The following is a 12,450-nucleotide window of genomic DNA, read 5'->3' as shown; positions in this document are numbered from 1 at the left end:
CCTTAACTCTCCTCATCCCTCCGTTTAAGTTTCTTGAACCCATGAGTGTTATTGCTGGAGGACAAAAGGCAAGAAAATAAATACAATAAAATTTTGCTTCCCTTTCTGCTAATCCTAGACATACGATTTTCACTAATCTTGCTAGAATTTTGCTTTCATCATCCCATTTTACAGTTGCAAAACTTCCGATCTCATTCTGTTCCCTCTTTCCTTTTCTTGGATCTCAGGGCCCTCTAAGACTTTTTTCAGATTTTCTTCCTCCCTGCTGCATAGGTTTGCATTAGTTTCTTCTGTTAATCATCTTCTGTAGCCCACCTGGATTTCTGTTTTTCCCAAAGTCTTTCTCAATTTGACCTTCCTTCTTTGTTTATGCCTCCTTTATTTAGCATCCATGAATCAAAGTCTCATCTTTGTAGTTATTATTAAAAACCCCTGTCCAGGCGTAGTAGCTCACACCTGTAATCCCAGCACTTTGGGAAGCTTAGGGGAGAGGATTGCCTTAGTCCAGGGGTTCAAGACCAGCCTGAGCAGCATGGCGAGACCTGGTCTCTACAATAAAAAAAATTAGCCAGATATCATGGCACACAGCTGTAGTTCCAGCTACTTGGAAGGCTGAGGTGAAAGGATCACCTGAGCCCAGCAGGTCAAGGCTGCAATAGCCTTGATTGTGCCACTGACTCCAGCCTGGCCAACAGAGTGAGACTCTGACTCAAAAAAAAAAAAAGGAAAGAAAGAAAGAATCCCTTACATCCTTCCAAGTATTATCCCCATTAATGGCAGATGTGGCATCTTATATATTTTTCATAGACCTTGTGTGGTAAAGGGCATACTGTCTTCGTACTGTAAATATTTATGAGTTGATTTCTTGACTTGTTCTCTTCTTTCTTGACTGTACTTAACTCTCCTGTGACCCATTCTTCTTCAGCACCTAGTTTTCAGTTGTGTGACCTTTAGGTCTACAGTAGGTTTTCTGCCACTTCTCCTACTGTTTTATTTTAGGACAAGCATTCTCCTTTAAACCCTGGCTTCAAGTTCAATGGCATACGAGGTAGCTTCCTGTCCTACATATACCAGTAATCATTTATTCACAAAGACACTCAAGTCTTATGTGTTGGATATTGACTGCTTAATTTAAGATTTTAACACATCTTGTATCTAAAAATCTTATCACTTTTCATACCAAGTAAATAAAGAAAATAAACCAACCTAGGCAGCATAGCAAGACCTTGCCTCTACAAAAGAAAAAAAAAATTAACTGGACATAGTGGCACACACATTTAGTCCCAGGTACTCAAAGAGACTGAGGCAGAAGAATTGCCTGAACCCAGTAGGTTGAGGCTATGGTGAGCCATGGTGGTACCATTGTACTCCAGCTTGGGTGGCAGAGTGAGACCATGACTCTAAATAAATAAATAATAGCCAACTGAATTATTCAAGGTCGTAAGCATTCAGAATTACATAGATAAATGAGTCACTTATCTAGTGCTTTGAGACCTCATTCTCCAACAAGTTTTTTTTTTATTAGCTAAATAGCTATGCAAGATGTACAGATGTACTTTATACAAAGTACTTTATACTTTGTGTTCCTTCCCCTATCCAACCACTGTTAGAAAAGCTGAAGCAAGTTTTCGGAAATTCCCTTTTCCTGGGAGGCCACTGAAAATATAAAGCAGCAAAAAAAAAAAAAAAAAAAAAGCAAATTAAAAAACTACATATATAGTATCATCTGTGTGTATGCCTCTGTGGGTATAAGTATGAAGGTGTGGAGGGTGTGTATATGTATTTTTTTCAATTCCAAAATAACAAGGGGTTTGGCATACAGTCCTCATTCATTCTCACCAAATAGATACATGAGTTATTCTTTTTAAACTTTAAAGCCACTGCCTCACTGACATATATGCTCTGTTGGGCATCTTCACGATAGGATCAATGTCATGTATTCAGGAAGTCTTGAGGCAAGTAACCTCTTCCTGAATGTCACCAGCATCTATCTTAAGGACCTTAGCAGTTCCAGAGTCTGCTCTCATCCCCTTACTCATTTGGAGCTATGCAAAGTCAAAGTGGGATTGCTTTGAACCTGTGGAAAAATCTGTTATTGGTGACCCAAGTTTTTACAGCTGTCAATATGCTTGGCCTTTAAACTCAAAGCAGATTTCTTTCCTCCAATCTTTCTACTTATTAGCTGTGTGACCTTGAACAGGTTCCTTACTCACTCTGCTTCTAAGCTTCACATCTAAAAAGTGGGGTAATTCTATACGTACCCAAAAGGTTGTTATGAAGATTAAAATAATTGACCTAAATTGCTTAAAACAGTGCCTGGCATAGGAGTTATGTACATGTAAGTAATTACTTTTATGAAACTCACTAGGTCATAATGTTTTGCATTGCTGATATTTTGTTCTTCTTTCTTTTTCCTCATTTCAATCTCGTTCCTTTTCTTGTGATTATTGTCGTTTACACAAGCACAGTCCATCTTATGGGATGTGTGTGTCCCTGTTTGTCCTTCAGGAGCCGTTGAGCCATTAAAACAAACAAAAGCCATCATCCCACATGCATGAACAATCTCTAGCACTTCTCAAACTGAAAGTATCTTTTTTTGCTTACATTATAAGTATACACTGTTTTCTTACTGTTGTTTTTAACACACTGATTGCTTTTTCAGGTTTAATAATGTTCCAAAACTAAACACAAGCACTGCAAATGGCCCGACGGTACCTTAAATGAATTTATAACTGGAATGTCCAATTTTAAAGTAACTTATCAACCATTACCGCCATCTGTTGGTGGTGGTTGGAGTGGACTCCACTTTCCAGAGCTCTGGTTCTTAACTGGAAATCTTCAAAAGCTGCCAGATTCCTAGTAGAGGGGTATGCATATGGATGGATGGATGGATGGATGGATGGATGGATGGATGGATGGATGGATGGATGGATGGATAGATAGATAAATAGATAGATAGATAGATAGATAGAGTGTGTGTATGCACACATTTGTACATACACATTAGATAAAGTCTGTAAGAATGCACACCATATTCAGGGCTTCGGGTGATTTTAACTTTTCAACCTACTTTTCTGAATCCTGTAATTACGATAAGCATGTGTTTCTTTTGTAATTAAGATGAAATTGCAAAAAAATAATATTATTTAGGAGGGACTGAGTAATGGAGGCAGAGAAGAAAATTAAGCTTTATTTACTCAATTTAAAATAAACTTAGATTTTATATTACAGCAGATTTAAAAAAAGGATACATTTGTGGAAGTGGAGAAATGACTACATTATGCTGCAAACTAAAAAAATTTTAGTAGTTTCTAAGCAAAGGATTTATAAGCAAGTTCACTTAGGCCAGTAGGTTTAAATGTGAGTTTTGTTATCTTCTCCCTTTGAAACTCTAATTGTTGTGTAGTCATGTCTCTTAAATTACTGTTGATCTTTTTGCTGTCAGAGCTTCCTCTGGAGTGGATTATCTGCTCTGAGCAAAGAATATTGTAATCTGGGTAGCCCAGGGCTGTGGCCTGAGCCATGCTACTTTGAAGCTGGATAAAACCCAAAGAATCTTCACAGTCAGATTTTTTTCTCTATTCAATTCTGTGGCTTGCTTTCTTGGACATGCTCTCCCTGGTGTTCTTAGGGTATGAATTCTGCCAGTGAGGAGGCCTGTTTCTCCCAGTACATCATATGTCCCTGTTCCTTAATGATGATTTTTTTTTTTAACACAAATTCATTTAAACTACAAATAGGAACAAAGGGAGGTGAAAAACTGGTTGCCTTATGAAATTCTACCCAAATGTCTGTCACTCTTGTAGGCATTGGTGATTGGCATAGTCTAATTAGATCTAGTCAGGCTTAATGTTAATTGTCTGTAATAGCATTCCCACCCACCCTACCCCACCCCCATTACCAAATCTTACTGCAAGTAGAACTAGTAGAGGGAAATGGTGACTGCTCTGTACCTTGCCACCCCTTATCCCAGTCCCTGAGGTGCCATCTGATTGATGGTTCTTCCCCATATTCTAGATCTAGACCTTTTCTGGCCCTTTTCTCACACCATCCAAACTCCTTGTCCTGTACTCCATTCCTGTAATAAGTGGCTGAGTCACCCACTGAGCGACTGGCTTACTTGGCCAGGGCCTGACAGATTTAAAGTGTTCCATCTTCCAGTCCGGGGGTCTGTATTTTAATGCAGTCTCTGTGTTGTGAGGCGCATAACAAAGTGGGAAGCCTAAAGGAGAAGATACTTTAGGAGAAGGAAACCCTTCAACACCTTTCAGGTAACTCCAAATAAGCAGCTTCCTGATCTGCTTGTTTGCTAGAGGCCAAGTATGCAACAGCCCCACAGGGTGAGTGGAAACTGTTCTCCAGTGTTCTGTGAAAATCAATCTTTCAGTCTCACCCCATGACTTGTAATGAAACTGGTAAATTTCAGAAATCTTTTTTTTCCTACCTACCTTCTTCTGTCTCTTGATCCCTCTTTCAACCATAAGCCACGTGTTTTTTTCTCAAGTTTAAAGCAAACAAATAAGATCTTCAAACATAAAATTGTGTGGGCTTGGAAAATGAATATTTCAATACCATAGTAGAAGAGACTTTCTGTTTTGTTCCTCTTTTATACTCTGACTGTATAAAGTAAACATTGTTTGTCAAAATCATTTCATTGATAAGTTGTAGTAAAAACTTAAATACTATTCATTTTTGAGCTTTGGGATTTTAGGCAAGGTGTTAGGCTCCAAGCATCTATGAGCTTTTGTTTTCCTATATGCACAAATGGGAATAACAGCACCTACCTCATAAGATTGTTGTGAAGTTAATTAAATAAGACCATATGTGCATCATATGCATCTGGCACAGTGCCTAAACTATAAGTAGGAACTCAACAAATGTAATCCCCTCTCTGGTTTCTTATAAAATAGCAACTAAATAGTTAAAGAGATTGGAGATGGTTTCATGGAACAGGTTCTTCAAGTTCAGCATGGGTAGAATGGGGTAATGCAGAGGTGGAAGAGACATGCTTAAAGTAGTGTTTGAGGTAATTTAATGCAGCAGGCAGGGTTGAAAGAACCAGAGACTGGAGGCAGGGAGAACTCTTATGTGCTTTTTTGCAAGCGTCTAGGCACAGTGAAGGGAAGGGTGAATTTTAGAAACATACCAAAGACAAAACTCAGAATTGTTGACCAACTGGATTCAGGAAGGCCTGAATTGATAATGCCTCAAGGACCCTGAGCTTGATGGAAGATTGGGAGAGTGACAGTGCTATTAAATAAAAGGATATGGAGAGAGACAGGAAAAGATGTGTTTGGGGTGCTGTTGCTGGTGGGAATTAGAAAATGGTGGGCTGGAGGTGATAGTTAACTAGATATTTAAGCATCTTAATACAATATTAAGGCATTTAAGTCGAAAGAAGAAAAGAAAAAAACACAAAGCTCTGGGATTAAAAAAATTTTTAATGGGCATCATTAGAAGTGATTCATTAATTAATTAAAACAGTGGCACTGGATGAATTTCCTAAGAAAAGGAAACACAGAGGACCAGCTATTAAACTTGATTAAAGTACTCAGTTAAGGAGGAAGAGAAGACAATCATATAGGCAAAGAACCCCTGAAAGAGGGCGAGAAAGGTGAATTGAGACCTAGAGGGCCCATCACAAAGGCTGAGAGAGAGGTGCCTGGCATAGAGGACTGATGCCAAATGTAGCAGAGATTGAAAAGAGCCAAAACCAGCGCTAGAGTTTCAGCACTACCAAAAGCCTTTTCCCTTTTTCTGTTTCCACATCTTTCTTTCTCCATGTCTTTCTCTGACTTTCCCATCATTAAATGTTGAAAGCAGAACCAGAAATGTCGAAGGCCAACTCCTTACCTTCTCCTAAATTGCCTTTTTTATGCTTGTTTGCAAAAAAAGTCTTGAACTCCGAGACCTCAAGCCAAGTCTCTTAATTTCTGTGACTCTCAATCCTCTTACTCTAAATTACAGTCATACCAGTTTTCCCTCTTGCTTTTAGAAAGGTATGAGTCAGGGAAACAATCTAAAAATACTTTCATCAAAAACTTGTACAAATGAGAGAATGCTGGTGTCTTAGTCCATTCTGTGTTGCTATAAAGGAATACTTGAAGCTGGGTAATGTATTTTAAAAAGAAAAATCAAAAGAGGTTTATTTGGTTCACAGGTTTGCAGGTTGTACAAAAAGTGTGGCACCAGCATCTGCTTCTGTTGAGGGTCTCAGGAAGTTTCCACTTGTGGCAGATGGCAAAAGGGAGCCTATGTGGTGAGAGAAAGAGAGGGAGAGACAGAGAGGAGGGAGGAGCCCAGGCTCTTTTTAACAACCAGCTCTCAGGAGAACTAACAGATTAAGAACTCATTACCAGAGGAGGGCACCAAGCCATTCATGAGGAATCTGCCTCCATTACCCAGACCCGTCCCGTTAGGCCCCACCTCCAACACTGGGCAACAAATTTCACCTTCAAATTGGGAGGAGTCAAAATCCAATCCATAGCAGCTGGTAAATATCGAACATATAACCTAGGTAGATTAATGGTTGCTGAAAGTAGTCATTACATCACTTATTTTTTCTCATTTGTGGGTCTTTCCAGATTTCTTTTTTAATTGTAAGCTTAGTGATCTGTGTTAATGTTATTATAAATACTCAGAATCTCTATAGAGAATTGAAGATGTTCATACAGCATTATGCCTCTTGGATGTAATTGTCATTTGAACCTGAAGTTATCTTTACTTTCATGCCTAGTTAGTAATCATTTGATTACGTAGAGTGAACATAAGGAAAATTATCAGGAGAGAGAAGTGGCGTAAGTCATTTGTTTCTTCTGGATAAATAAATTTTAGTTTTTTTCAATGAATAACGTAGACGTCTACAGTATTCAAAATGGTTTAGAATGTTTGGATTTTGACTCCTCCCAATTTGAAATATTTCCATTTCCTAAAATTCTTTTTAGTCCTCAAAGTCATCATGAGAAAGTTAACATAGAACAGTGAAATTTTTAAAGTTAATGTCAGCAAGTAGACTATAAATGAGGAAGCTTGTGCCTCAGATACATGAAGTAAGTTATGTGCATTTCCCAAAGTCTTATTTTAATATTTTTTATCACAAAACTCATTTATTAGCATCTACCCTTACTTTGATTTTTAAGAAAATTTTTAAGAATTATTTTTCAGACTTTGCCCCCTCCACTTTTAAAAGGAAAGCATAGATAACAGTGCTTTTTTCATGGTCTGTTCACTTAGAGGATGTGGGTTTGGTACATGTATTTAAATTATACTGTTCCTTCATTTTCAGGAGTAGTGCACTAAATTTTAATGTTCTACATTTTTCCCATATTCTCTACCATCTATGGCACATAAGGAATTTGAACCCATTTCTCATAAAACCCTCATAAAATTAATGATTAATCCCTAATCCATTATTTTATATTCTTGATTGCCCATTTCTTATATGCATATACATACACACAAGTTAGTGAATATATTGTATATTTATTATTAGTGAGTTAGAAGAGATGTTAATAACTATATTTCTATAAACATCTTTAGTAAAAAAAAAAAAAAAGATCTGTTTTACACCACTGTGTTAAACATACCTGTGCATACACCCTTCTGTGGCAATCTAGAGCCTTGCAGTGCTATCTGCAAACCAGAATGAATAGATGCCAGCAGCTTTCCTCATTGCTATTTCATAAAAGCTATGTGGATCCTAGGACATTACTTTCCTTTTGTAATTTTGTAGCCTTGCATTTGGCTTTATATTGGACACAAGCATATTGTTATTAGAAGAAAAGGTTTATTTGTTATTTTTTTTAATAGAGTTCGCATCCCATGTTTTTGATGCAAGATTGTCAGGTAAGTACCTAATTCTTCAAAATTGAGCATCAAACTACAATCCCAATATTGAAATGGGAGACCTTGGCATTCCGTTTTTTTAAAGTTTAGTTTTGAGTTTAGAATTCTCATTTCCTGTCCCTTAGAAAAGAACATTTTGTACTTTAAAGTTTGCAGATGTTTGAAAAGGATGCATGTTCTTTGGACTTAGACATTTATAAGAATTCTTTGTAACTTCTTTCTCTTCGTTTTTAAAACTTTTTTAGATATGGGAAAATAGTCTCCACGAAGGCGATTTTGGATAAGACAACAAACAAATGCAAAGGTATGTCTTCTTGGCTGATTATTTGCTAAATGATAGCTTTAGACAAATAACAGAATTTTAAACATGATCTTTGGTTTCAAAACTACCTCCGTTTTATTAAAAACTGAATCTTATATGTCACCCAGTCCTGTCTTGTACAGCGATAGTATATTGCTTATGTTTGTCTCTGGTTGAGTTTTGGCCAGAAACCCAACAGCAGCTAGCAGTTTGCCAGAATTCCAGATTTGACGCCAGTAGAGTTAACATGCAAAATACTGGTTGGCATTTAGCCTCTGCTTTTAAAAGGGGAATAGAGTTAGAAAATAGCTTTTCTTTCCTGAGCCTGAGGAGATTAGAGCTGCTTACTGAAGACCATTGGACTGTACTAAAGAACTGAAAAGATTACATATTGTGCAAATTGGCTCTATTAATTAGAATAGAGTAGTTTTAAGCAGTCCTTAATTACATGTTTCAATACTCCCAATTGTTCTCTGCTGAATGCCTGTTGACAATATTGGCAGCGGGGAGGAGAAAACCATTTTCACTGACCAAATTGTAATAGGGAGGGGAGGTCATGCGCCCCTTTGAAATATGCTGCTGCATTAATTTGATGCACTGACCTTCAGTTTTCCATGTAATTAGGATGAGCTCATCCAGCTCCATGAGCTGGAAGAGGAGGCGTCTACAGTAGGCAGCTCTGATGCTCTGTGGTTCTGACTTTTAATGATCCAGCATCTTAACAATGGGCATGTGATTTCTAGGAAAAGGGAAGAATAGAGTCAGCTGACTTTGAATCTAACTACTGACCCCATGAATTGAAATAAGTTGACAGGAATAGGCAGAGAAGGCAAATCTCCTCATTAATTAGACCCCAGTTTTTCAAGTAGTGGTGCCGGGGCAGTGGTTTAGCACAATCTGTAAAAGGCAAAGAACATAAATGAGCCCTATGGTAGGGCATCTCCTTGTAAGCCAGCCATTTTCTTTAATCTAGACTTGAAGTGGTTCATTGTATTTCTGTCTCTTCTTCGGAGTGTCTAAATTTAAAGGAGCTATTGTGGCAAATAGCTAAGCCCATGTTTAATCAACATGGCACATTAAGGCAGTTTTGCCTTGGGATAGTGAATAGAGCATGCTTCATGTAGAGTGGTACCCAGTAAATATTTTAAATGAATCAACTGGAGAGTCAAATGGGAGACTGAAATGCATATGCTTAGTAAGTAGGATTCAGTCTTATTTAGCATTTATAAATGATTTGGGAGAGTGAGATACAGAAAAAATATTTGGGTTTTATAAAGAAAAATAGACTCTTGCGGGCATAAAACAGGAAGCTGATCTCAAACATCACTTTCAAGCCAAGAGAGAAACCAGAGTAAACAAATGATTTTAGCCTTACCCTACTTCCCCTCCTTTTCTTCCCCACCCCCCCCCAAAAGAGTCTTCCATGGAAGTTCAGTATGTTAAAATGCAGAGCTGCCCTAGTTAAGTGAGGAGACCCAGAGGTCTCCCTGATTGAAATATCCACCATGTCCCTGAACTGAAAACCACTATTGTACACTCTTCTCCAGTAGCAACCTATTCCCTAGAAGCCAGAATTCCACAAAGAGCTCGACATGATCTAGAAAAGCTATGGGAAAAAATAAGCTAATGCTAAATCAAATATATTGTCATCATGCAAACCCATGACAGTTGGGTTCATAGATAGATTAAGAGGTTTATGGACTTCTAAATAAGGGTAAGAATAATTCAGAACCAATTTTAGATATGACAGCTCTCCTGGAGACACCTTCCCTTAAAATGGGTCTTGGGAGACACTGCTTCTGTGTGTGTGGGCAATGATAGAAACCTTCCAGAGCTGTCTGCCTCACAGGAGCCTCCTAGCAATACGTGTCCACAGATATTGGGTGGGTGGGGTGGGTAGATAAGTGAGTGAGTGAATGGAGAAGGGTAAGCAAGAGTGGGTTTATAAAATCCTGGAAGCAAGAATGAGAAAGCTTGTGAAAAAAAGTAATTTTGGGACAAATGAGAAGAAATAACGTTTAGCTTATATTAAAGTTAGATAACATATTACCCAAGATAACTTGACATGATAGGTAGGTATATAGATGATTGATTGATAGATGACTATGGATAAATTAATACATAAGAGATTATAGAATGTTAGTGTAAACTAAAGGTGCTTGTGTACTGACTTTTTTTGAGATTAAACAGATCAAAGAATTTTATATATGAAATGAGATCTCGGAAGACCACAGAACATTTTTTGTCATAAAACATATTTTAGAGCCTCTATTTTTAGCAGAATTAAACTGAAGAAAATATTAGTGCAGATAACATATACCTTAATTGTTAAGTTTAAAAATTCACAATTCACTTGTTATTTTACATTTTGATTTTTGTCAAAGTTTTGCCAACAAAAAGCATTTAAATACTACCAACACTGGGATAGGTGCAACTCAGACCAAAAAAAAAAAAAAATCTCACAAAGGATTGGTTATAAAACTAATGGATTAACTATTTATACTTACAGAGTTGTATATAACACCAGAACACAAAACACATACTCATAAATAAAAATGGTTTGAGGATAAATCAGACCAACAGGAAAAATAAGGGTAAGAGCAGGAAAAATAGAAAACATATGTCTTCCTATGATCCAGTTATCACAATGGCAGGTGAAAATTCAGGGAGCAGGAATAACATACTTATTCATTGCACTGAGCCTTGAGAAGAATTCTCCTGGGGAGACTCAGTGAAAGGATACCATGTTATTTAGTGAACCCCACCTTCAAAAACATCTTTGTAGAAATATAATCAAATCCTCAGAAACTGCATAACTCAAATTTCAAGTCTTACAGTTACTTGAAAGTAATACAGGAGCCAGGCTCGGTGGCTCAGCCTGTAATACCGCACCTTTGGGAGGCTGAGGTGAGTGGATTGCCTGAGCCCGCGGGTTCGAGACCCACAGCGAGACCTCATCTCTACAATAAATCAAAAAATCAGCCGGGCGTGGTAGCGCATGCCTGTAATTCCGGCTACTTGGAAGGCTGAGGTGGAAGGATCACTGGAGCCCAGCAGGTCGAGGCTGCAGTGGCTGGGAGCGGCCACTGCACTCCAGTCTGGGTGACAGAGTGAGACTCCAACTCAAAAAAAAGAAAGTAATACGGATAGAGAAAATGAAAGAACACAAGGTTGCATGCTTATTTGTCTTCAGCAAATGGTTATGAAACAGCTAGAGTGTGGTAGGCATTGGAAAAGGCCATAAAAAGATATAAACAGTTAACTAAAATATAACTGTTACAGATTTCTCCTAATAAGAAAACAATAGGTAAAGGAATGCTAATATTACCTAAGTAGACAGTAACTTCAAGTACAAAATCACCAAAATTGAGCTCTGCTGTTTGTTGTAGTTTATTGACAATAGCGAAATTAGAAGAAAACAAATAAATATCCACCAGTAAGCGCTACATCATTTCTGTGTAGCTGGGTGCTCATTTGTGACTTACTGAAATTGTATAAGAATGAGTGAGTGAGTGAAGAGAGGAGAGAGAGAGAATTTATGGTATTGCTTGTTAGCATTACAGCAGATTTCTAAGTTACATCCAGAATATGCTTAACCTGATTTCTAACCTGTTAGTTGAGTAACACTCTCTGCTTTACTTGGACCAGCCTGTTCCTTTTTCTCCCAAACTGGCTATTTCTCCTCTAATTCAAATTAAGCCTTATTTCAGTCATTCCAAGTAATATAAGGAAACTGCTTCTTGTTCCAGCTTTAGCATTCATCTCTCTTGAAACATCTATTGCTGTAAACAATAGTCTACTCCATTTCACTGCAGCTTATTTTGTTACCAGGCAGTATTTTTGGTACTAATTCTGGACTGTTACTGAGCTATCTATTTGACTTTGTTGATGTCTATTTTGATACTAGTGTCATACTTCCTAAATTACTATTTCTTCACAATATCTGTAAATAAATTGCAAGTCTGATCTCTCTTCTAAAGAACCTCCAAACGATGCTTTCCTTTTTCAAAATAATCTTACTCATATAAAAGTAATTTTATAATAATTGATTTGAGTTCCAAGGAAAGCTCTGGTATTTTGCTTGGTATCCTGTTCCTTTAAATAGTGTACTAAATATAATTTAACATTTTCTTGGTAACTTAAGAAATATTACAATGAAAAATCTGTGACTATTTTAATATGAGGAGGAACTCCTCAAAAAACAGAATTATCTTTTGAAAGGTGGACACCTCATACAGGCTTCCCCCACTAGGTAAGTGTTCTAGGAACCCATCAGCATCAGTACCAGCTAGCATTGTTGTGAG

The 12,450-nt window shown here is 37.5% G+C and overlaps 1 protein-coding gene across 3 annotated transcripts in view; it reads left to right on the top strand.

Annotated features, from left to right (window-relative positions):
• The window catches only part of RBMS1 (RNA binding motif single stranded interacting protein 1), a 232,681-nt gene that overhangs the window by 174,033 nt on the left and 46,198 nt on the right, over positions 1-12,450 (top strand). For all 3 annotated transcript variants that reach the window (XM_008059359.1, XM_008059358.1, XM_021713046.1), the window contains exon 3: positions 8,091-8,149. In XM_008059359.1, coding sequence (XP_008057550.1) covers positions 8,091-8,149 — 59 coding nt within the window. The remainder of the gene's footprint in view (positions 1-8,090; positions 8,150-12,450) is intronic.

The sequence above is a fragment of the Carlito syrichta genome, unplaced genomic scaffold, assembly GCF_000164805.1.
Source record: "Carlito syrichta isolate Samal-C Ts95f unplaced genomic scaffold, Tarsius_syrichta-2.0.1 Scaffold304002, whole genome shotgun sequence".
NCBI lineage: Eukaryota > Metazoa > Chordata > Mammalia > Primates > Tarsiidae > Carlito > Carlito syrichta.
Note: the sequence above shows the minus strand (reverse complement) of the source record. Positions and strands in the feature narration are given on the sequence as shown.